General features: G+C 39.7%; 1 protein-coding gene across 10 annotated transcripts in view; it reads right to left on the bottom strand.

Annotated features, from left to right (window-relative positions):
* Nucleotides 1–23,428, bottom strand: part of MAMDC2 (MAM domain containing 2) — a gene marked incomplete at its 5' end in the record, with an annotated part of 443,561 nt that overhangs the window by 27,925 nt on the left and 392,208 nt on the right. For all 10 annotated transcript variants that reach the window (XM_082633490.1, XM_082633489.1, XM_082633491.1 and 7 more), the window contains 2 exons: nucleotides 5,900–6,052; nucleotides 7,970–8,063. In XM_082633490.1, coding sequence (XP_082489616.1) covers nucleotides 5,900–6,052; nucleotides 7,970–8,063 — 247 coding nt within the window. The remainder of the gene's footprint in view (nucleotides 1–5,899; nucleotides 6,053–7,969; nucleotides 8,064–23,428) is intronic.

The raw sequence follows: 23,428 nt of genomic DNA, 5'->3' as shown, positions 1-23,428 counted from the left end.
TAGATGTAAAGCCCCTAAGCAGGATGGCTAAGAAAGTGGTGCCTACTATGATGTCTGTTGGGAAAACTATCAAGTAAAGCTTCATCATTTTGCTTTGGGGCCACTAAAATGGTCCATTTAAAGCCTTTCAATGAATGCTTTTTCTACAGAGAGTGAATATACAAATTCCTTAACATGTAGACGAGGCTCTTGGTGATCTGGTTCTCATCTGACTGTCCACTGTCATCTCCCACCACTCTCCTAGATGTGCCCATATGAGATGCTTCTGTTCACTACTACAGATTTTCTGTCTCACTGGTCTCTTATTCTAGTCACCATTACTACAACTAATTCTACACAGTCTTTAAACAGTTTCACTCAGATGCACCTGATAGATGCCTTGTCTTGGGCCCATGCCAACTGCCTGTTACTTCCTGTATTTGATGCTGAGTTTTGTGCAGTCGTTTTGGGCTTGGCCCTCGGCAGAATCACTCAGCACCCATGCAAATGTAACCTAGAAATAAGGGAAGAGAGAGTAGCCAGTGCTGAATGGACACTTATCTTTGGCCAATGCAGGAAGGGAACCTGTGGACAAATGCTTCTCCCTTTCTTCCCCTGGGTGATGGCTCTGAGACATACTTCAACATGGTTTCTCAGCTGTTCCCACCAGATCAAGCAGCCAGATGGTCATAGCAGTGGCCAAGTCAGGGATGCATCCTTGTATCAGCTCTCCCTCTTTCTTTGCTTTGATGCCTTTGCCCCACACTTGTACTTCTTGGGATCACATCTCCAAATGTACTACCTGCATACAAGCCTATATCTCAGACTTCACTATCTTGGGAATGCTGGCTGACAGTATCCTACATGGCAGCCAGGTAGAATCACTTGCAGTTCCCTGAAGCTGCCATACTGCTTAATAGATCCATGCTTTGCACCTGTCATTCCCTCATCCTGAAATGCTTCCCTACTCCCTGATGTTCTTCTTGATGAATTCCCACTCATTCTTTTTTTTTTTCTTTTTGCGGTATGCGGGCCTCTCACTATTGTGGCCTCTCCCGTTGTGGAGCACAGGCTCCGGATGTGCAGGCCCAGCGGCCATGGCTCACGGGCCCAGCCGCTCCGCGGCATATGGGATCCTCCCAGACCGGGGCACGAACCCGTATCCCCTGCATCGGCAGGCGGACTCTCAACCACTGCGCCACCAGGGAGGCCCCCCACTCATTCTTTAAGACGCTCCCAAGGAGAGCTAACTGTTCCTCTCTGCATGGTTCCATCATCTCTAGAACTTAACTGTTATTACATTACTTATTGTAATTCTGCAGCAATTACGTGGTGCCTAATGCATAGTGGGTCCTCAGAAAACATGGAATAAATCAAGATCGTAGATACCTTACACTAAATAACATTTATGGTTGCCCCCAGTTCTAAGATGTTTCATCTTACATTATGCACATGTAGCTTATGACACTGGTGGTTTTAACAAACAAACAATTGTTTTAAAAGGGCCTTTAATTGCTTATGCTTTAATTTTCGAATGGGTGATCCTTGTCATACTGTAATCTGAGAGCCAATATATCAGCCCACATTAGGCCATTAGAGGCCAGGAAAAGGGGAAGCCACCCTTTGAAGGTTTAGGATACACAGTGGGTGTGTGGGCTGCAGTCCTAGAGTTAGACTGACAATATTTGTTCACTGACACTAGAAACAGGTCAGAAAAAATTTAGATACTTTCTGCTTGATACATTTCAGTGGATGTCTAAAACTACCATCAGTTTGAATATATCCTTTCCAAGAGCAGACACCCCTCTTTGGTGTGAAGGGTAATAGGGGTGAGATTATGCTGCTAAGTGAAGAATTGTGCTTTTCACGTATCAGCTGTCACAACTGTTCCAGGTCATGTGTGGTCTCTTACTATCATGTAGGCTGGGAAACTCTGGTGGTGAGGCAGTGTGGAAAGAATATGGACATTAGAGCCCAACATTCCTGAGATTCAGTCCCTACTCTACCACTTATTGCTGTGTGGCCCTGGAAAGGCACTTCTCCAACCTTCAGTTTTCTCATATGAAAAATGGACACTTTCACATACTTTACAAGTTGTGGTAAGGATGTGTTAACAACTGAATGTTTATTTATTGAAATTTATATGTTGAGATCCTAATCCCCAATATGATGGTAATGGAGGTAGGATCTTTGAGAGGTGATTAGGTCATGAGGGCCAAGCTCTCATAGATGGGATTAGTGCCCTTATAAGAGTCCTCAGAGAGCTCCCTTGCCTCTTCTGCTACGTGAGGACACAGCAAGAAGACTGCTGTCCATGAACCAGGAGGTGGGCCCTCACCAGACTCTGAATCTGCCAGCACCTTGATCTTGAACCTCTCAGGCTTCAGAACTGTGAGAAATAAATGTTTGTTATTTAAGCCTCTCAGTCTATGGTATTTTTGTTATAGCAACTCAAACTGACTAAGACAGGATATAAAGGTCCCAGCACAGTGCCTGCATGTGGTAAACGCTCCATAAATGATCATTAGATATTATTATTTCCTCAGTAGAATAACTGTTAAAGTAACTTAAAGAACAAAACCAAGACGTAAAACTCAAGTGCTATATCTGTAGGTACCCTGGGCACCACATAGCAAAATTTGCTACCCCTCTGCATTGTTGTACATAGGAATAAAAAGATACAATCTGTAAAAAATTTTATATGGTTAGAAAATTGAAAGGTGTCTTGAGAACCTTTAGGAAGTTTGCATTGAAACAGGTGAAATGAAGGATGGAGAAGAAGGCAAATCCTAGAAGCAATTTACTGGGAAAAAAAATAATACAAAACCAGAATTCTCTGTGTTGTACACTGTGTCAATTATTTTCTTGGAATAAGTATTGAACACACTAAGAAGTTTTTGCATTACAATTTTTGTTATGAAGTTTCACCCCAACCAGCTGAAACATTCTTCAAAGTTTTCAAAGAGACAAAGCAAACACAATCATATCATTTTCTTTAAACAAAGCCACACCAAGTTAACTAACATGTGCCTTTAAACCAGGAACAACGTAAATAAAGGAGCAAAATGATGAGTAATGGAATTTCTACTGCATGCGCTTTTGTAAGACTTTCATAGATTTTGTGTACGGGGAGGAGGTAGAATGTCATCTACAAGTTAAACAAGTTTAAACTCAACCATCTTTTGAAGTAAGCCAACAGATAAGTAGCTATAATTATTCTCATTTTCTAGATGACATCACTGAGACTTAGAGATTTTAAGTAACTTTCTCAAGGGCTTATACCTAGTGAGTGGGCAGCCTTGATACCATAGTTCATGGGTCTGTTAAAACCAGGCCTGGTGACCCTCCTTGCCCTTTTCAGAGACTCCCTTTCTCCACTGCTCACTATTTTTGTTTTGTCCTCTCTTCCATGTCTAAGACATGGCATGGCCTGTTACCCAGAGAATTCCCCTGTGGTAGTCTACCACAGCATGGCCCTCTTCTCAGATCTGTTGTTGCTAGCCTTCTTGGTGTTCCTGAGAAATGGAAGAAAAGCTATCAAGTCCCTCCCCCAGAAAAACATACATACAGACAACATCATGATTACAATGGACTCGAACTAAAGCTGATTTATTCTTGATCTTTCTCTACTCCTCTTGTAATTTAGTTTCTCCCCATTATCACATTTTCTAGGGGTCTTGCTAACTAAATGGTTAGTTATTCTCATATACATCAGTGAAGGCTTTTAGGTTCATTTATTCACTCCATGGACATTTTTGAGCCTCTGTAGTGTATAAGGTAAAACAGTAAGCCCTGTGGGGATTCAAACAGGAATTTGATAGTACTCTGCCCTCAATACACTGCCAATCAGAGCTAGTGAGACTCATTTTTTGTTTGTTGGTTTGAGTTATCTCTTTTCACTAGATTCAGTGTTGAAAGGCCATGAGGCTGCAGCTGCTGTAGCTTCTTGCTACCATGAGAGGAGAGCCTGTCTGAGATTGGAACCAACTCAGAAAAACCAGAGCAGAGAGATGGAGAGAGAGACTGATCCCAGTGACATAGTTTTATCCCCTACATCAAGCTATGCCTGAAGTCGGCCCTGAAATGGCCTTTCTTTCTGTTACAAAGGGTAACAAACTGTTCCCAACCAAAATAGTCCTAACATATACAAGTCTTTTTTTGTCATATTTTTAAACTTCCTTGTCTTTCCAGATATAGTCTCACACACTCTTAGATCTCTCTTAGAATCTACTCAGTGCTGGAACCTGGTCAAACCAAGGCTGAATCTCTTCAACAGCCTCCCTAACTGATGCAACACTGTCCCAGACTCTCCGAAGCAACAGGAAGGAAAGAGAGGTCAGTGGGAGGACCAAGCTGCACATCTTCTTCTTAGTCAGGCAAAGGTGAATTTAGGGTCCGAGGCCAAATGGATACTCACTGAGAAGGTGGCTGGAACCAAAAGCTCTCAGAAGGACCCAAGTCAAAAGTGCCAGGAGGAACGTAAGCAGAAAATCTGTGTGAGTTGTACCTCTGTAGTGCAAGTGCTAGGGGAAGAGGGGGTAGCCATAGGAGATCATCAGCCAGAGAGTACAGTGCCAAAAATGGTAAGATGCAAAAGAGGCAGTATTTAGATACCTTCTCCAAAGAGCCAGTATTTAGATATCTGTCATAACAGAAGGTATTCAATATCCAAGAAAGAATTTGAAACAGCACCAAACATTTAAAAAGTTATTTTCTTTTCATCCTTCCTCCACTCACTCTGCCTAAAGGATCATGAAGATGAGGGGCAGAGGAGGAAGTTAAACACACTTAAAGCACAGAGAGTCTTCCCTTTTATCATCTCCAAACTGTGAATCAGGCCCATGCTGAGGGAGAAAGATGATTTGATTGAATGAGAAACTGAAGTTTTAATTTGAATTGGACTTTTTAACATACCTGAATGTGTGGCGGCTCCTATACCTCAACCAGACTGAGAAGCTATGGGATTTGCCAAGGGATGGGGAAGGGAGAATTCTCTAGGGTATGTCTGAAGAGAGCATTAGAAAGAAAAAACAAAGCTGTTCCTGATTGCACCCTACCAAATTAAGCCAATTCAACAAATAGGTTATGCTATAGGTTGCTCTGTGGTGTTATTCCCTAGACTTATCTTGAGGTAGATCATAAGAAACAGCACTATGCAACTCTCTGTAAGGACCCTTCAGGAAATATCTCTATAATCTTAGTATCAGGGATAGTTCTTTTCTTCTGGGCCAAATGATGTGCTGTTATCCAACTGGTATACCAAGTAAAATTGAGAGGGTCAGTGAGAAACGTCTGTTCTTTAGGGAGTATTTTTATCACTGACATTGTTTACAATTGCTGACACATGGTGATAATAAGAAGTAGATCAACTTTTAGCCTAGTTTATTGTAGTTTATACATTTTCTACAGAAAATGCACCTCCTTATTGCCTCCACCCATTGATGGACTGCTTCATCTGTTTCTATCCTAAGAACACTGTAAATCATGTTGTACAGATGAGTTTTCCATCTTTTTTAGTTTCTAGAAAGTGAGGACTCAAACTGATATATCTCCTCCCCTGTCTGCCAGCATATTTCTATACTAGGTCTCAGCCCTGGGCTTAAGTTTACATCATCATATACTTTTTTTTCATTTTTGTCCATCTCTCTTTTATTTTTAAACCTACCTCTAATTAAATTATATTTGTGTGCATATTGTTGTAAGCTCTTTAAATCCTTTTTGCAGCAAGATATATAAGCAATGTAATAAACAGAAAGAATGATTTTAAACGCACATACTGAATTACCTACCCCACATGTGTAGTATCCCACATGCAGTTTATTCTAGACACATCATTCTTCCCATTTCAAAATGCAGTAAATGACCCCTAGAATGCTATTTCTGGTTTCCTTAGGAAACAGCACCATGTGGCATAACTCACCTACCCCAGTAGTGTGATCTCCCTTTGGTCCTGTGTAGGAGGTAGGAGTTTCTCCCCTCCTCCTGTGCCAGCTGCTTCGGTTCCTTCTCTCCTGAGTAAATGCACACTCATCTTGTTCGAAAGTACACTCTCCAGGTGGAGTTGGAAGCTTCTCTGCAAGGAAACAGCAGGTGTTGTGATTGCTGAGGCTCTTTCAATGAATATGTATTCCAAGGCTCACTGGAAGCACGTGCTGCAAGTATGGGTGTCGTCTGGCCACATGCCCCACATGAAGAGGCAGTCCCCTCACCAGAAGCCCACCTAAGCCATGCTGGTGCCTCCAGCTAGAGGCTGGACTGCACCCTAGGTTCTGCCAGAGAGGCAGAGAACAATCAGAAATCTAGATCCAAAAGTATGGGAATACTTTGAGAAAGAAACTTTCTCTGACTTGTGAATTTATTTGTGTGACTGAGCTTATAAAGCTCTGAAAATTGGAGGTATGTTGCCTTTATGGAAACATAAAAATAATAAAACGGCATGCAGGAGCTTTCTTCAGAAATCCAGAATGAGTGAAGGGGATCCTCAGAGCAACTCTATAGCTGCTTTGGAGGAGGGGGAGAATGTGAAAGAATTAAATGTGATTTTGGAGACATAGCTTAGTATGTGTGGAGCAGGTTACTGAATTTTTCTGTGTCTCAGCATTCTTATTTGTAATGTGGGAATATTAATGGTATCCACCTCAGGGGGTTGTGAGGATTAAATAAGATGATGTATGTAAAATATTTAGAACATGAAGTTCTCAATAAATATTAGCTAAATATGTATTAGAACTTGGTGTTTTGCTACCTGGAGGCTTATTTTCCATTTCCAAAAACAAATGTTTATGTCTTTGGGTGCTATCTTCAATAACTGTAATAATGATTATTATTAGAGTGGTGTCACCTCCGAACCTCCTGGGAACTTCTTTGGTTGTACCTCCCTACATCTAGATTCTCTAATAAATAGCTTATCTTTTCCATCTCTTGCATGATAATTATTTTACTTCATTTTATTTTATATACACTGCAAGTTAATGAAGCCTCATTACCTTTTCTACGTCTTGAGTGTAGAGATTTTTATCTTGTTTTATGTTGTTCTTGCAGTGCCACACAAATCAACTACAAACAAACTATCTTTTAATTAAATAAACATGGAGATTATTCTCTGGTGCCAAATTGATGCCACAAGTTGCCTGTTTGTTAAAGAAATGGATGCCCTGAGACTTAGGATGCAGTGGTAATTAGTAGATAGAAACCAATGATTTGGGTTGCGGTACGCACAATTTTCTCATTAGACATAATGTCCAACACACAGCCACAATATTTGTCACTATCATCAATGCTTGCTAATTGTTCCACTGTCATTTAATTCACTTGGAAAATATTTATTTATTATCATTTAGAAATGATATGTTTAGCCTCGTCTATGTATAATAACAATTTCATCAATATTTCTTGAAAATCTGCATGTGTATGAGGCAACAACAATAATAATAACAAAAGGAATTATAATTATTGGGTTTTGTTTGTTTGTTTGTTTGTTTGTTTTTTGGCGTTACGCAAGCCTCTCACTGTTGTGGCCTCTCCCGTTGCGGAGCACAGGCTCCGGACACGCAGGCTCAGCAGCCATGGCTCACGGGCCCAGCCGCTCCGCGGCATGTGGGATCTTCCCGGACCGGGGCACGAACCCGCGTCCCCTGCATCGGCAGGCGGACTCTCAACCACTGCGCCACCAGGGAAGCCCAGAAGGTATTTGTTTTTAAAGCACTGTTTTGTACCAGGTCCTACACTAGGGAATTTAAGTGTATTATCCCTACTTTTCAGGTAGGTACTACCACCTCTCTTATAGATGAAGATACAGGGGTCAAGTCATATGTACAAAGTCACACATTGCATTCAAGGCATCATTTCTAAATGAGAGAGGCACTTCTGGCAAGAAAAGCAAAGGACAGACTAGCACAGATTAAATGTACGTGGTATGTTCTTAGAGAAACAGGACATGCCATGAATTGGCCAGGGAAACAAAAGAAAGCTGAAATGACCGCCATCTTACCTGGAGACCAGCAGCTTCCCAATTCTATTGTAATGTCATCCAGGGCTACAAGTCCACAGTCCCAAAAACTTTTGCACAGGCTCATGAAAACCACCTGCAATTCAGAAAAGTAAAACTGTGAGTTCTGTTAGCTGAAAATTGGAAACTCTTACGACCTGGGATGTACTTGGCACAACAGATGTGCAGAAGCAAACTACAGGCACCTCTTCATTGTCTGTGAACAACACAGATCACAGTGGCATGGTTAACCATTTATATATGACCCTGGGACTACTTCTCTTCTTTTTTTCAGCAGAATCAAGCTCACAATGATATGTTGTGTATACTAATGCTGAAATTAGTTTGCATTTTTTAAAACACTGGGAGAGGAAAGCAAGAAGTTAACTAGGTGGCAGAGGAAAACCAGTCAACTTTTAAATATTTTCCCCAGATAACCCACAAAGGCATACAGGGTGGATGGCAGTCCAAGCTTTTTTACAAACATTTCCAGTTTAAACACACTATTGATTTTTTGGAATTGACTTTCTGTCAATGTGCTTCATTCATAGCGTGAACAAAGTCCCAGTGATTTGCTATCTGGAGACCCAAGTTCCATTTCCAAAGTAAAGATCTATGTCCCTGAGTGTTATCACTAATAAAAGCCCTAAATGCAGTTATTTTATCAGGCCAAACATTTTTACTGCTGTATGTGAAGGAAAAATAAATCTCTACTATAAATTATTAAATTCATTGTGCCAAAGAGAGAGAGAAAAGTCTTGGATTTCTTTCCATTAAGCCAATTTAGAAGTCTCCTTTTCATGTATAGGATGAGCAAAGAGCACTTTTCAAAACATTTATACTAGATTTTCACTGTACTTTGCAGTTTATAAAGCTGCTTCACAGGTATAACCTAATGTTTAATGAGAACAAGGTCATTCAGTCCATGGTCAATCCCTCAAATACAAATCTTAATTCAAAAAAGACAAAGAAATATTATAGAAAGTACAACCCAAATTATGAATAATGAGAACATTTGATTTTTTTTAGGTTCTAATATACAGTATGCTATGTCTTCAATTTATCTGTGTTATCAATAGGATCTATCTGCTCTTTGATGATCAGAGCCACCAGAATATAGAATTTATTTAAAAAGAAATTGAAAAATCTCATGACAGTTTTATCACTATGCAAAATATAAAATGTCTTAGGCCAATATCTTCAGAATAACTCCTAATCGTAAGATGTGTGAAAGTTTACTTGGACTGTATTCATATTACTTTAAATTATAAAAAGGATAGTTTGGAGATGTAATAGTATATAAATATATGCATTTACAAGGAACAAAATAAAAGGGGCGTTTTGGGTTTTTAAATTTAACTTCCATTAATTTTCTTATCTTTATAAATTCTAGAGATGATCTGACTATGTAAAATATTTTACTTGTAGGATTTATGTGTGGGAACTTGTTCCCCATTTGCAAAGCAGAGGTCTATGGCATCAGCCCTGAGTACAGTTACATTTTATCAGCAATTCTTCCTGTTCTATGGGAAGGAATAGTAATCTGTCTTGTAATTTACTGAATTAATAGTGCTGCAGCTAGAAAAGACTTGGCTTTCTTTTCCTTTCGCTTCTTTAAGGTCTGTTTTTCACATGAATAGTGAAAAAGTACTTTTTCAAAATGATTCTGTGGTAGTGAAATGATTCATCATGTAAATTATTACCTAAATAAGACTCAAACGTTTGGCAGGTAAACATATCTTAAAGAGGAGAAATGTAAACATGCTTTCACATGTTTACTACAGCCTTATTTTATAATGACCATAAAACCAAGCAAGCAAGGAAGCAAACAAATGAAAGAACCCAAGATTTCAAAAACAGAGGAAATACACAAATCATGGTGCTAAGATCTAAGAAATAGGCAATCATTAACTCTGATAGCTTGTGAATATTATTTAGTAGTAGAGAAATATATTCCTTTCATAATGTTAAGTGAAAAATAGCTGGTTATAATAGATAAAATAAAGCAAAATAAAATAAGATAAATTATATCGAACTCATCTAAAAATACATAGAAAAAAACCTTGAAAATTTACCAAATGTATAACAATTTTGTTAGGTTCATAAATTACAGGTATTGAATAGAATTTCCTTTCATTTTCTAAACATTCTTTAATTTTGCTATATTTATAATTGAGAGAAAAGAAGAAGGAATCAAAATATCTATAATGAAGATGTGGAATAATGAGTTACTATTTTTCAGATTGGCACTGTTTATTATAGTAGCCATGAGGACATGTGGCTATTTAAATGAAAATTAAATAAAATTTAAAATTCATTTCCTTAGGTGCACTAATCACATTTCAAGTGCGTAATAGCCACATAGAGCCAGTGATCAAGTAAGCTGGTTATGGCAGATATGTAACTTTTCCTCACTGTAGAAAGTTCCACTGGATAGAGCTTCCTGGCTCCTTTTGGATGTTCCAAACAAATCTGTGAACTGCCACAGTGGGTTAAGTGAAATGCTAAAGATGTTCTGGACAACAGCAGGCCACTAGGTTATTCCTATCTTAGAACTCTTTCTACACTTAGAATACTGATAAAAGAGCCACAAAGTCAGTCAGCTATGTACTAGATTCAAACTAAGGTCTCAAACCTCAGATCTGTTTGGCAGTTGTCTATCAGCATTCCAACACACAAAAGAAACGTGACAAGATCAGCTTGTTTGGTCTAACACGTTGGATTTCCACCCTGCTATAAATAATGCTGATAATGTCATCTCCTATTCTTGTGCCGCCATCTTGCATTTTAAGGGCCTCTTGAGGTGGAGAGGTTATTTTAGGGTACTTGGTGACTGGATAAGCTGAGGATTGGGCCTGGCTGACACAGGAGAAGAGAAAGCCAAACATTTCGGTCTGTTCTTAAGAACTCTGTCCCTGGGTCCCATTAAGAATGTGACAAGAAGGAAATTGCCCATAGTCTAAGTTCTTAAGGGGATTAATCTCTTGTTTATTTATAGATCTTTTTTTAAAAACAGTGTTTATTTCATTTTCAGCAGTATTTCAAAGTAAACAGAATATCTCTAAAGACTGGGAAAAAATCTTAGGCAACTTGAATATATACTAATATCTGTTTAAGAGGGGAGAAGAGGGACAAAGTAAGTTGCTGTTTCTTAGACAGGTGTTCTTGATTTTATGCAAATCTCTTAAAAGTTAGGGGCAAATTAGATTTGTGTAAATGAATTTGTTTCAGTGCACTAAAGGTTCCAGTCCTTAGGGACTAGTGATACTTTAAAATTTTTTTGATAGAGAATATTAAGTGTTGAGAAAACTTAGCTAGACTAACTTTGGAAATACAAATAGGCAGTGAATGGAGAGAGCTATAAATACATATTTGCAAACAAATAATTTTAAATATAGTCAAGTAAGGATCAAAAACATGATTTAACTTATTTCTTATCATATTAAAATTAGACATTGCACATGCTCATTTATCTACAGCAGGGTGTTCTGATTTCAGCCCTATTGACATTTGGGGCCAGATAATTCTTTGCTGTAGGGGACTGCCCTGTGCATTGCAGGATGTTAAGCATTCCTGGTCTTTACTCACTAGATACCAATATCAGCCCCAAGTTATAACAATCAAAAATGTCTCCAGACACTGCCAAATGTCCCTTTGGGGAGGGAGGCCAGGGCAAAATCTTTTCTGGCTGAGAACCACCAGTCAAGGGTGGTAGAAAACTGCTACGTGGATTATCAAACCCCACTTGCTAAATTTCTATTATGTGTAGTCCCTATGTGAGGAACTTTCAGATCTGTTACCTCCTTTTTGGATTCTCTGTCAATTTCAACCTGTTAATTCTTCCCAGTCAAAGCAGGACAGTTGTTTACATGTTAAAAGCAGGCTAGATTGAATTAGTTTTCTCTTCCTCTGCACATCACCAGGTGGTAGTTCTAAGGAGCAATGAAATATCCTCAAGCCCTGGAAAGAAAAGGCAAATGAGCAAAAAAGCAAGGGAGATGGACTGACACTCCAGCTGAATAATCATCCTGGAGATGATCAGGGCTTCACTCTTCCAATTTCCTGCTTCAGAAAACTGCAGATTGTCAAAGGGCAATAGAGTATCTTCTTTGTTTTCACTTGCCTCCCTTTCAAAAAAGAATGATCTACTCCCTCAAAATAACACAATGACAGGGAGCAAATCCTAAGGGTAACTGAGAAAACTTTCCTCATAGTATACAAATTTTAATTGTCTCCTAAAGTTTTTCTCTCCCAGGGGGTGGGGACAGTGGGGTGGAGAGAGAGTCTGCACAGAAACGCAGCCACAAGACTGGGGCTAGACTGCCCCTAAACCTGTAAAAGTCCAGAAAAGTTCTTGATTAAAGCACACAGGAGGGCCTCCCTGGTGGCGCAGTGGTTGAGAGTCCGCCTGCCGATGCAGGGGATGCAGGTTCGTGCCCCGGTCTGGGAGGATCCCATATGCCGCGGAGCGGCTGGGCCCGTGAGCCACGGCCGCTGGGCCTGCGCATCCAGAGCCTGTGCTCCGCAACGGGAGAGGCCACAACAGTGAGAGGCCCGCATACCGCAAAAGGAAAAAAAAAAAAAAAAAAAAGCACACAGGAAAGAAAAAGCATTAGGGTTACTAATTACAACTTTATGAAGTATCATAGTTTAAGTGGTACCCAACACAATGAATAGGACTTTGCTGAGGGAGGGAAGAAATAAAATCTTTTGCAGGGAACCACACACTTTTGATGTGTAGTTAAAAAAACATCGTTGGTATTAAAGAGCTCAACACTGGCTGAACTGACTGGTTTTTCACTGACTTTTAAAGTAGTTTCATGGCCTTCCAGAGAGACATCGCTGGCCAGGTTGTTGGGTTAATCCACCACCTACTTTACCAATTGAAGAGCCCCAGTTGGGCCTATAATTAGTATGTGAATGATAGTTTCCAGAAATGGCCTCCTATCTTCACATAGAAACATTTCAATCCTATGCCAACAATACCATAAATTACCCATGTTTGAAAACAAACCTAGTTCGGTCCTTGTTATAAGCAGTGGACCTCAACAATTTACCAGAGGGTTTGATTCTGGGTTAAATTTAACTTCTATTCTGACGAGGTTTGAAATCTTTTGGAATCATTTGCACAGATAAATTTGGATATGGCGACTGCAGAGCTGGTGGAATAATTACTCACAAAATTACTATAATCCAGTCAGTGGAATTCCAGAGCCCTTCATTAAGATGCTTTTGACACAATTGCAGGATATACTATACTATGTAATGCAACTGCATTCATTTAACTGTTTGACAATAAGTTGTTAAGAGAATTTAAAAAAAAACATAAAGCAAAACAAAAATTCGGACATTAGACACTTGGCTAAAAGGGTGGAATTTTCACAAATCCCTAAAGACAGGCTGAGTGGAGCTTTATCTAGAAAAATGAGTATAAGACTTTAGTATTTTTAGAATCCCAGCCATGTTTGGGGAAATAGTTGCTAAACCGTAACAGCATGCCTCCTGCAGATACTATATTTGGTCTTCAGATCCCACAAAAGGCAGAATGACCATGTGTTTTTAAATAAGTCTTTAGCTGACCAACACTTTTTTCTTAAAAGATCCATCTGTTTTGTTTCTTCTTTTTTTAAAGACCCATCTGATTTAATTCAGCTCTTGGCTTTCACAAGCAACAAAGACTGAACAGCTTCCAGCTTTACCCAGCATGAGTCCTTCTGCTCCTAAGAGCCTTCCGTTTTAGGGTAGAGGGCACCCTGTGGTAGATTTGCAGATCAGCAGCCAAAGTTTTTGTGTGGTAAATACCCAGATCTCTCAACTCACTGATTTCAGAAATCTGCATTATTTTCAAATCATTTGGTCACTGAAAAGGAAAAGGAGTTTCCAGAAGAGACCTCAGAATCAGATATTTTTTAGAATGAGGAAAAGGCCCAGAGACCCTATGATATGAGCTCAAGGTCATATAACAACTAGCTGTAGACCCAGCCATGAAACATGACACTCCGAATATCTGATAGAGCATATTTCATTATACCAATCTGCTCATTTTCTCCTTTTTGCTTTAGGTATTTTAGAATACGATTCTGAAAGGCTTGAAACTCCCCAATTAATAGCAGAGGACAAGTATGTCTTTGACCTGTATTTATATTATAACTAGCTTCCTGTCATTTTGCCTTATGTATGTTTATAAAGAGTTCTCCATCACCTGGCACCAGAACCTGATTCTTACATAGATCGTGACTGAATTTCAGGGCTGGTGAATGTTGAAATCTCTCCTCGCAGGCAGTAACCCCACCTATCCACAGCAGGTGTTCCCTCACTTCACTGATGTCCTTCTCTCTCTTAGCCGATGACCTTGTCTGCTCCACACGGAAAATTTAGCCCATAGGAAAGAATCCCCTCAACTCCCTACATCCACACCTTCAATCTTATCTTTATTTGCACCCATTTTCACTTCCTTTCCTTTGTTTTGGAAGTGAGGTCTGTCTGACTCCAAAATTCATGCTCTTTTTTTGTGGGACATAGATCCTGCACAATCCTGTACAATTAGTATTGAGGGTCTAAATGGAAAATAAACATGAAAAGACTCTGAAAAAATGAACATTAGAACTAAAGGTGAGATGGTATCATTTTTAGTGTTTTAGGATCTAATTTCACACCCTAATAATGAGAACATTATTATATAAAATTTTCCTATAAGCCTTTCATCGTCACTAAAGGAAATAGGTGTGAATGCCTTCCTGGACATACAATGTGGTTTATCTCCGGCCCACCTCCCTTAGGGAGGACCCCTGGTCAAACACTTCCTTGAGCAATGTAATGTAATCATCAATTTAATTGTCATGCCCAAGGATGAACATCATAATACGAACCTATTGTGACACGTGGATGGAGATATAAAACGTCAGTCCTACCAGAAGACTTGGAGAACACAATCAATTGCAAAAAAGGCGGAATCTATGTCTTTGTCTTGACTCTCAAGGGCTCACCCCTGCTCTGGATGAATTTCTCTGGGTCAGGAGAAGACAGTGACTTTAGCTAATATCCAAACAGGAATAATGACTCCACCCTGCTCATGTATGAGACATAGAGACAGTGTGGGATTATTTTCATTAACTTCCAGGGCAAAGCAGAGATCCTGACTTGACGCAGAGCTGTGGCTAAAAACTTGTATAATGCTAAGCCCTTTTTAGCTGTGTTACAACTTAGTTAACCAACCCCTACTGATAGATAATTGGGCAGTTTCCAATTTTGCAATATTACAAATATTGCTGTGATGAATATTGGTAGATAAACCTTTGTGCATAACCATGATTATTTCCTTATGATAAATTCCTAGAATTAGAATTGTAATGTCAAAGGATATGCATGTTTGGGGTCTTTCTTTTTGATACAGGTAATTGAACTGTCACCTAGTAATATTATATCAATTTACCTTCACGCTAGAGCTTATGAGAATCCTATTTCCTTGAATACTCACCTCTCCAGGGCAATGTTTTATATATAATATACTTAAATATATAATTATATATATATATAAATATGTAATAAATGAAATTTAAGTATATATATAACTCCTATATTATATATACATCTACCTATTTTTGGCCTAAAGTAAAAGATTTTTTAATTGATAAACTGAACAATACAGGCAGTATGAATGCAGCTATTAATACAAATATCATACTCCAGAGTATTATGTTTTAAAAATATCTTTATCCATTTGATAGACAAATGTGCTATTTTATTACTTTTTAAATTTCTTTGATTATAAATGAAGTTGGACATGTTTGTGCATTTATTTTCCAGTAATATTTTTTTTTCAGATTTGCCTGTATATATTCATTGCCCACCTTCCTACTTCTTAGTTCATGTTTTGCTCATTGATATATTAAATTTAAAGCTTAAATGTATTAGGAGTTTGTCATATACATTGCAAACTGTTTTTTCTGGCTTGACATTTGCCTTTCAGATATGTTTATTAGGCAATCCTTATTTGGAGAAAGAAACTAAGGGAGAACTAAATGTCTTGGTTCAGAGACCGAGATGAAATAGGCAGGCCACAAATAGTAATGTGTCTTTGAGCATTGCCTACATTCACATGTAAGCCAATGTTGAACAGAAAATAGGAGCTCATGACCCTTCAGGGTGTGGTGGGAGATGCATAGTGAGGTAGCTTGTTGACCACCTGGAGAGAGACTTCTACTAGATGTAGGTACTGCAAAGACAGAGCACAGAACACCCAGAGAAAGCCACACAAGGGAGGGAGAAAAAGGTGGGGATATCTATGCAAAAGGAAATAAGGTATTCTTCTGTGGGAGAAAGTAGCGAGTCTTTACTAATATGTGAATTGTCAATTTCCAAGTAAGTGAATTGAGCTTATACCTAGAGTGTCCAGCAAATACTTCCCTGGTCTATGAGCTCAGGAAAACAGAGGATCCCCAGAGAATCTCAAAGTGCAAATTAGTCAGTGTTGCCTAATCCAAAAAACCCAGGAAAAGATTCCCTATAAAGGCAGCCATCGTGAGACTGTGAAATACAAGATTAGGAATCTGGAAGTGTGGAGGGAGGTAGTGTTTTTAGGTTTATAAACAATCTTTGGAATACATTTTTGCTTAATTAAGCTTACTAATAAGACTATGGGGAAAGAATGTCCCAGATATCTCCATGGTGTTGTGAGGACAAACATGGTAATCCAGCCATATTCTATGAAATTAATTCCTTGGGAAAGTCATGAAAGAATGCACTGACATAAACACCACACTCATGTAAGCTGTGTGTTAGCAACTACCAGTTGTGCTAATCAGTCTTTCCAGTCATTTCCCTATAAATTAACATGAAACACAGAAACCCAACAATAAATATCTGAAAGGAAATGAAAGAGAAGGAAAATCAGAGCATCTCAACTCTGCCTTACGCATATTTAAAGTAATTTATAATTCCTGGACTGACAGCTGACACTGAGTTTTGCTTGGAAAAACTCAACAGTAGGCTCCTTTTCCATACTTAGCTCCTCTATCCAATTTCACATGAAAACATATTCCACTTGACAGTATAATTTTCCTGGCTCTGTGTATGGAACCACCCTAATCTGTTCTATAATGTGTTGATTATTGTGTCAGAAATTAATGATCTTGCAATTTCTGCTTTGCACTCAGCTGCCCTGCTTTAATTATGCTGGAACATTAATATCCTGGAGCAGCCATTTCCCAATGTTCTCAGACATCATGAAATGTGATAGGAAATTCATCTTTTCTCATGTATCTTATCTACACATTGGTTTTCTGATTCCTTAGTCCCTTTATAGCAGGGTGTCTTGTTATTAAATAGCCACCTATTTATAAATCTCTCCAGAAACTTACTAGACCTGCTCTTCTATCCAAGTGAACTGCTAAGTGTTGTCTTTAAAAATTTTAGAACCCTAGATATTTTACATCAGTTTCATTTTCATTATTAAAGGGCAAAGTGAAAAGGAAGATTTTAAAAGCAGAAATCCAAATCACAGACAAATTTCTTTCACTTTTTGCTAAAACGAGATTATTGAGAGAGGAAATAAAGAAATAGAGAAAGCTATCCACAAGGACTGTGCTGCACAATATTAAAAGACAGTTCCTGACATTAAGATGTCTAAAAATATAATAAGAATTAGAAGAGACTTAGTGGACATCTTAAAACATGTTTTTATTTCATGGAGAGGTGACATGACATTCTGATTTGTGCCATTTCATGCCAGAGTCAAGACTTAAAGCCAAGTCTTCCTAGCCCTGACCTAGGATCTTTTATTATACAATCTCATCCCAACAAAATACAAACTAATGACTTATACAAGATTCAAAGAGGAAGGGGCTCTTGAGATGGACTTTGAGAGAAGGGTAGGATTTTCTCAGGTATGATGATTCCTGCAGCAAGATCAATGGGAAATATTTGCTGTTGATAAACCCTTGAGGGAGCAGTGGGGGAGGAAGGCAAGGATTTGAAGAATGAGAAACTGCACTGGTTTCTAGACAGTAATTGAAGACACGTGTTCCAGGGAGTTTGAAGACTAAAGGAGTGGGATAGGGTGGCAACTTAAATGGGTAAAAAGGTGAAAGGAAGGTTTGCTGTTCATTTGTATGACCAACATATGTTGGCAGCATGCAAAGGACTAATGGAAATTGAAAATTTATAAGAGAGGGAACAATTTATGAAATAAGGTCCCAGAGGAGGCAGGACGATGAAATCCAACGTATAGATGACCAGTTGGTTTTGACTGAGAGACCAACTGTCAGATTCAAAGAGAGGCAAGTGAGGATTCAGAGAGGAACAGAATTGAAGGGGCTTGTGTTCAATGCCTTCATTCTCTTGGGAGTTGAACCCATGAGGTCACATCCTAAGAATGAGGCAGGTAGGGTTGAGTTGGAAACTTGCGAGTGAAAATGGATCTGAATATCTGGGGTGCGGAACGAGAGTGGAAGTCAGAGATGATCTGAATAAAAGGCTTTCCCAGCAGCATGGATCCCAGCAGCCTGGAGGGGACAGTGGCAAATAATCTTATTTTCTCCAGCTGTGCTGAGAAGCTTAGGGAAAAGAAGATGAAAATAGCTGCTGAGGGTTCCCAGGGGTTAAGGGGACCAAGGTAAAGAAGCCAGAAGGACCTGTGGGTGGGGAGACTATGATGTGGAAGTGAGTGCTCCATGGACCACAGCACAGAATGGAGGCTGGAGAAGCTGTGTTGGGGGACAGGAAAGGGATCAGGAAAATCAAGAGAGCTGGGAAAACCTCATATCAGTCTTTGGGAATAGGGAAATGGTGTGATGTAAGTTGTTCCAAAGAAAAGAGTTACAGCTTTTGGTTTTAATAAATATCATCATAAAAAGCCCCAAACCAGACTTGGCATATATGTGTTTATGTGCATCCTTATATCCACTCCAGCAGGATGTTCCTGCTTTTAAGTGTTCACATTCAAATTCCTTGCAGGACCAATTGCACAGGTGCTTGGTTATAAGAGATTATGGTTTATATGATTCAAAGGCAGAAACAGTTCATCTTCCTTCTTCCTTTGATGTATTTACATTGTTCTTCCTTGCCATCAACACATATTCATTGAGAGTTCGGTTCTCTTTCCAACTATTTATTGAGTACCCGCTCTGTTCCAGAAATTGTGTTCACATAAGAAATAAAAAATAAATAAGATATGGATCTCTGTTCCCCAGAAGCTTACAGTCTGATGTAAGCTAATCTAGGTAGGCAGGTAAGCAGACAATTTCCATACAATACATAATGCTATGATAGTAGTATGATGCACAACACAAGGGTTCTATGTCAAGTACTCTGAGGAAACTGCCACCTTACACAAGGTTGAACGGGACTCCTTAATGTAGAACTTACCAGAGTTTCGAACATGTTACTGTGCAGGGTGAATCTTCATGTGTGTATGTGGAAGTAGAGATCTAGCATACAAAACTTCCCCAACTCATTGGACCATAGAACCCTTTTTCAATGGAATAACTCAAGGGATTTGTACTCCATGGGACATACTCTGAGAAGTGCTGACATAAGGTTCTTGTCTGGTCAAAAAAAATGTATTTATATTTTTTTCAGACTGGCCAGATGGGGGTTTTCTCCATCTCCATAAATGACTTTTGAAGTTTGTTCTTTAATCTTACAACAGAATAAAGATGCAGACTTAGAAGGGTTTACCAGGCAGACTTTAATGACTGCTGAGCTGATCATTAAGCCAGACCCAGATGAAAGAGAATGCCTGGTCATGCTCTCATTTATGGGCCATTTAACATTTTTTCCAAAAGAAATATTTAATGAACATGATATTGGGTTACTCCCAGTGCCTCTAATTAACAGACCACTTAATGGTCTTTGTTAAAGGGAACACTTGCTTCAAGTCAAACGATATTGCGGGACCTGATATAGGTGCTATAGTGACCAAGCGTAATGTCAGCCCAAGGATTTGAACATAAGAGATATAGGAACATATGTATATGTATAACTGATTCACTTTGTTATAAAGCAGAAACTAACACACCATTGTACAGCAATTATACTCCAATAAAGATGTTAAAAAAAAAATCAGGGACCAAAAGCATGTTTACACTAGGCTCAAACATTTTTTTCATACATTAACAGAACATCAAGCCATCCAAAAAAAAAAAAAAAGGCTAATGTTTGTGCTTCATCATTACAGACTTTCTGACAACGACTCTTTAGTCTCTCCTGACATTTAGCTTTCAAGAAAAGCACTTTGGAGTGAATTGTTCCCTCTCCTCATTACCATCTCTAGTGTGTGAAAGTCTCAAGGTAACTCTTGATTACCTACTCTCTATTTAGTAACATGCTGAGGAAAAACAGATCAAGAAAACCATTTCATGATTCATGCCCTTATAAAATGTTTCTAAAACGTTAACAAATATATTGTCGGCAGTTCATGATTGTGTAAGTGCAGTAGTCTAGTACTATTAAAATAAAGATTTAACTCGGACCTGATTTTCATTTAAAGAATACTTCACAGCAAAAGTTCAGGTACAGAATTACGCAGGTACTAAAGAGATGTTACCTATGAAATCTTATGAGAATCAGGACCTAGGGAAAAAATTCTTTAGTCTCTTTGTCATTCTCTCTTTTCTCTCTCTTATTCTTGCTTTCTCTCTCCAGCTACATTAATGCCAACTATGTGCCAGGTACTATGCTAAGGGTTTTACATGATGCACCATAATCCTATGAGGTACGTACTACTAATACACTCATTTTGCATATGAAGAAAAGCAAGGCTCAGCAAGATTCACATAACTAGCCCCAATTATAAAGGCGTAAGCGCCAGAGAGCCCACAGCCAAGTCTCTTAAGCATTATGCTGTACTTCCCTCTACCCTCCAGATCTCCTTTGTCTGTGCTGAACCACCTTGAATTCTGACTCCTCCTAGGAGCCAAAGTGATTTATAAAATAGAAGAACAGAGAGTTAATAATAAAGCCCTAGAAATTTTTTGAAGTCTTGAGTTAGGGCTGGCTTCCCCTTCTTATCTGATCCTACACTTTCCACATTAGCCAGGAGAGGGCTGGGGGTGGGGGGGCATAAAGGTATGGTATAAAAAGCATGGATTCTGGATTGAATAAGACTTGGATTTACCTCTCTGCTCTGCCTCTTAATAGCTGTGTGCTGTTGAACAACGTCCTTAATTTTCTGCACAAGCTTTCCTCATCTGTTAAATAGGGCTACACAGGGCCTCCCTGGTGGCGCAGTGGTTGAGAGTCCGCCTGCCGATGCAGGGGATACGGGTTCGTGCCCCGGTCTGGGAGGATCCCATATGCCGCGGAGCGGCTGGGCCCGTGAGCCATGGCCGCTGAGCCTGCGCATCCGGAGCCTGTGCTCCGCAACGGGAGAGGCCACAACAGTGAGAGGCCCGCGTATGGAAAAAAAAAAAAAAAAAAAAAAAAAAAAAATAGGGCTACACAGCTTTCCTTCCTAGGGTGCTGCAGCATCAAATGAAGTAATGCATGTCGAGTGCTTAGCATAGCATCTGGCACATGGAAAGTGTTCAATAAAAGTTCCTGTTGCTGTTGGCAGCTGTGACATTACACAGCCATCCATATAGCTATTTTGTTAGAATGGTCTCAGGGAAATTCTTACCATTGCTATCATTCCTTAAGTAGAAATATATATTATAGTTTCCATCAAACATTAGACTGTATAGGGAACATAGCAGGCACTTGTTAATCGAATCAGCCCACTGTCCTTAAAATGGTCTGGGTAAGAACTAATATGGAAATAAAGGTAAAGAAACATCCACAGTGGGAGGTACCCGGGAAGGCACAGGTGAGCTAGTGTGCAGGGATTAGGATCGAGGCAGGAGAAACAAAGGGAAAGAGGCTGAAAGTTTTGACTTTACAGTTCTGTCCAGGCTGCCCGTCACCCCGCTCAGCTCTTATCTCACATGACAACTCACTGAGAGGTGAAAATAATGTTCATGAAAGCACACTATAGTAAGAAGCAATGTGAAGGGAAGAGATTATTGTTATTATTTTGTGCAGCACAGATACTCAAACATATCTACCAAACATCTCCACCAGCGAAAACTCACACCAGGATTAGGATTAGGCCAGGTGTAGTCAAAATTCAAATACAAGGCTCCCAGCCAGGGAACAGGTGTGAAAAGGCAGCCATTTACTCCCGTTGAGTTGGGCCTTGACCACTCACACTTGACCGGCTTTAGGAATGGCGTGGTGAGGACGTGAAGCAGAGACAGGGAAGGGTCTTCCCCACAACAGTGACGCACATTCAGTGAGCTCTGAGTTTAGGCATTCATTGCTAGTAGAACGTGACCTTGGGTTAGTCTAACTTTGTATTCTAGAATGCCAAGAGCACTAAAAGGAGATACTTTACCTCCCTTACGGGAATGCTGTGAGAATTGAATAAAATAACAGACGGTGCCTATGCCCCGAGGCACTTTGGGAGCCTCACTTTTTCCAGCTGCATAAGAACAGGCTTTCCCCAAGACTGGATGGAGACCTTGAGCACCCAAAGATACCTGCGGCGAAGGGTAGGCTTCAGACAGTCTACAGACCACGGTTCAAACCCCAACTCTGCCACTTACCAGCCTTAGAAAGTCCACTCTTTCATTCTTTTACTTATTCCTTTTTCATTGTTATATTTTTATGGGAAAAGAGAAATGGACAGTGAACAAGTAGACAAACAAATCAGAAAATTTCAGATTGGGGTAAATGCTATGCACAAAATAAACTAGGAAATATCATGGGGAATAACTTGGGGATGGGAAAAGCAGTCACAGACTGGGTGGTCAGGGAAGTTCCTTTCTAAGAGGAGACATTTGACTGGGACAGTAAAATGGGAACCGGGCTTGACATAGGATAGATGGGGGCAGGGCATCGCAGGCAGAGGGGACTGCAAGTGCAATGGCCCTGGTGAAGGAAAGGCCTTGGGACTCAGGGGACAGAGAGAAGGCCAGTGTGACCATGGGGACTGTGTGACTATGTGCTCATGGGCAGAGTGAAGGGAGATGAAGTCAGTGGAGGAGGCGGGGACCAGATTGATTGTGCATGGCCTCATCAGCCACAGGAGGGAAGGGAGCTTTATTCTAAAGACAACAGGACAGTTTCATGCAGGACAGTGGCCTGATCCTGTTTCTGTTTCAAGACGATGATTCTGGTGGCTGCATGAGAGCATACAGAGAGCAAGGTGGAAGCAGAAAAACCAGATAGAAAGATATGAAGCAGTTTAGGTGGCTGGGGAGACACAATTGGGCATATTCGAGATGTATTTTTGAGGTATAACTGTTAAGGATTTTGTCTGGAATTTGAGGGACAGTGGCAATGCGACAGCAAGAATAGGACTGTTTTAACTTTTTGAAACTTCAGTTTCTTCAACTGTAAACTTATAAACATGCAGCATGGTGAGTAGAGTTAACGACACTGTACTGTGTGTTTGAAAGTTGCTCAGGGAGTAGAGCTTAAAAGTGC

This window comes from Mesoplodon mirus (assembly GCF_964341445.2).
Source record: "Mesoplodon mirus genome assembly, chromosome: 1".
In the NCBI taxonomy this organism is placed as follows: Eukaryota; Metazoa; Chordata; class Mammalia; order Artiodactyla; family Ziphiidae; genus Mesoplodon; species Mesoplodon mirus.
The sequence above is the reverse complement of the archived record's forward strand: the minus strand, read 5'-3'. Positions and strand labels throughout refer to the sequence as shown.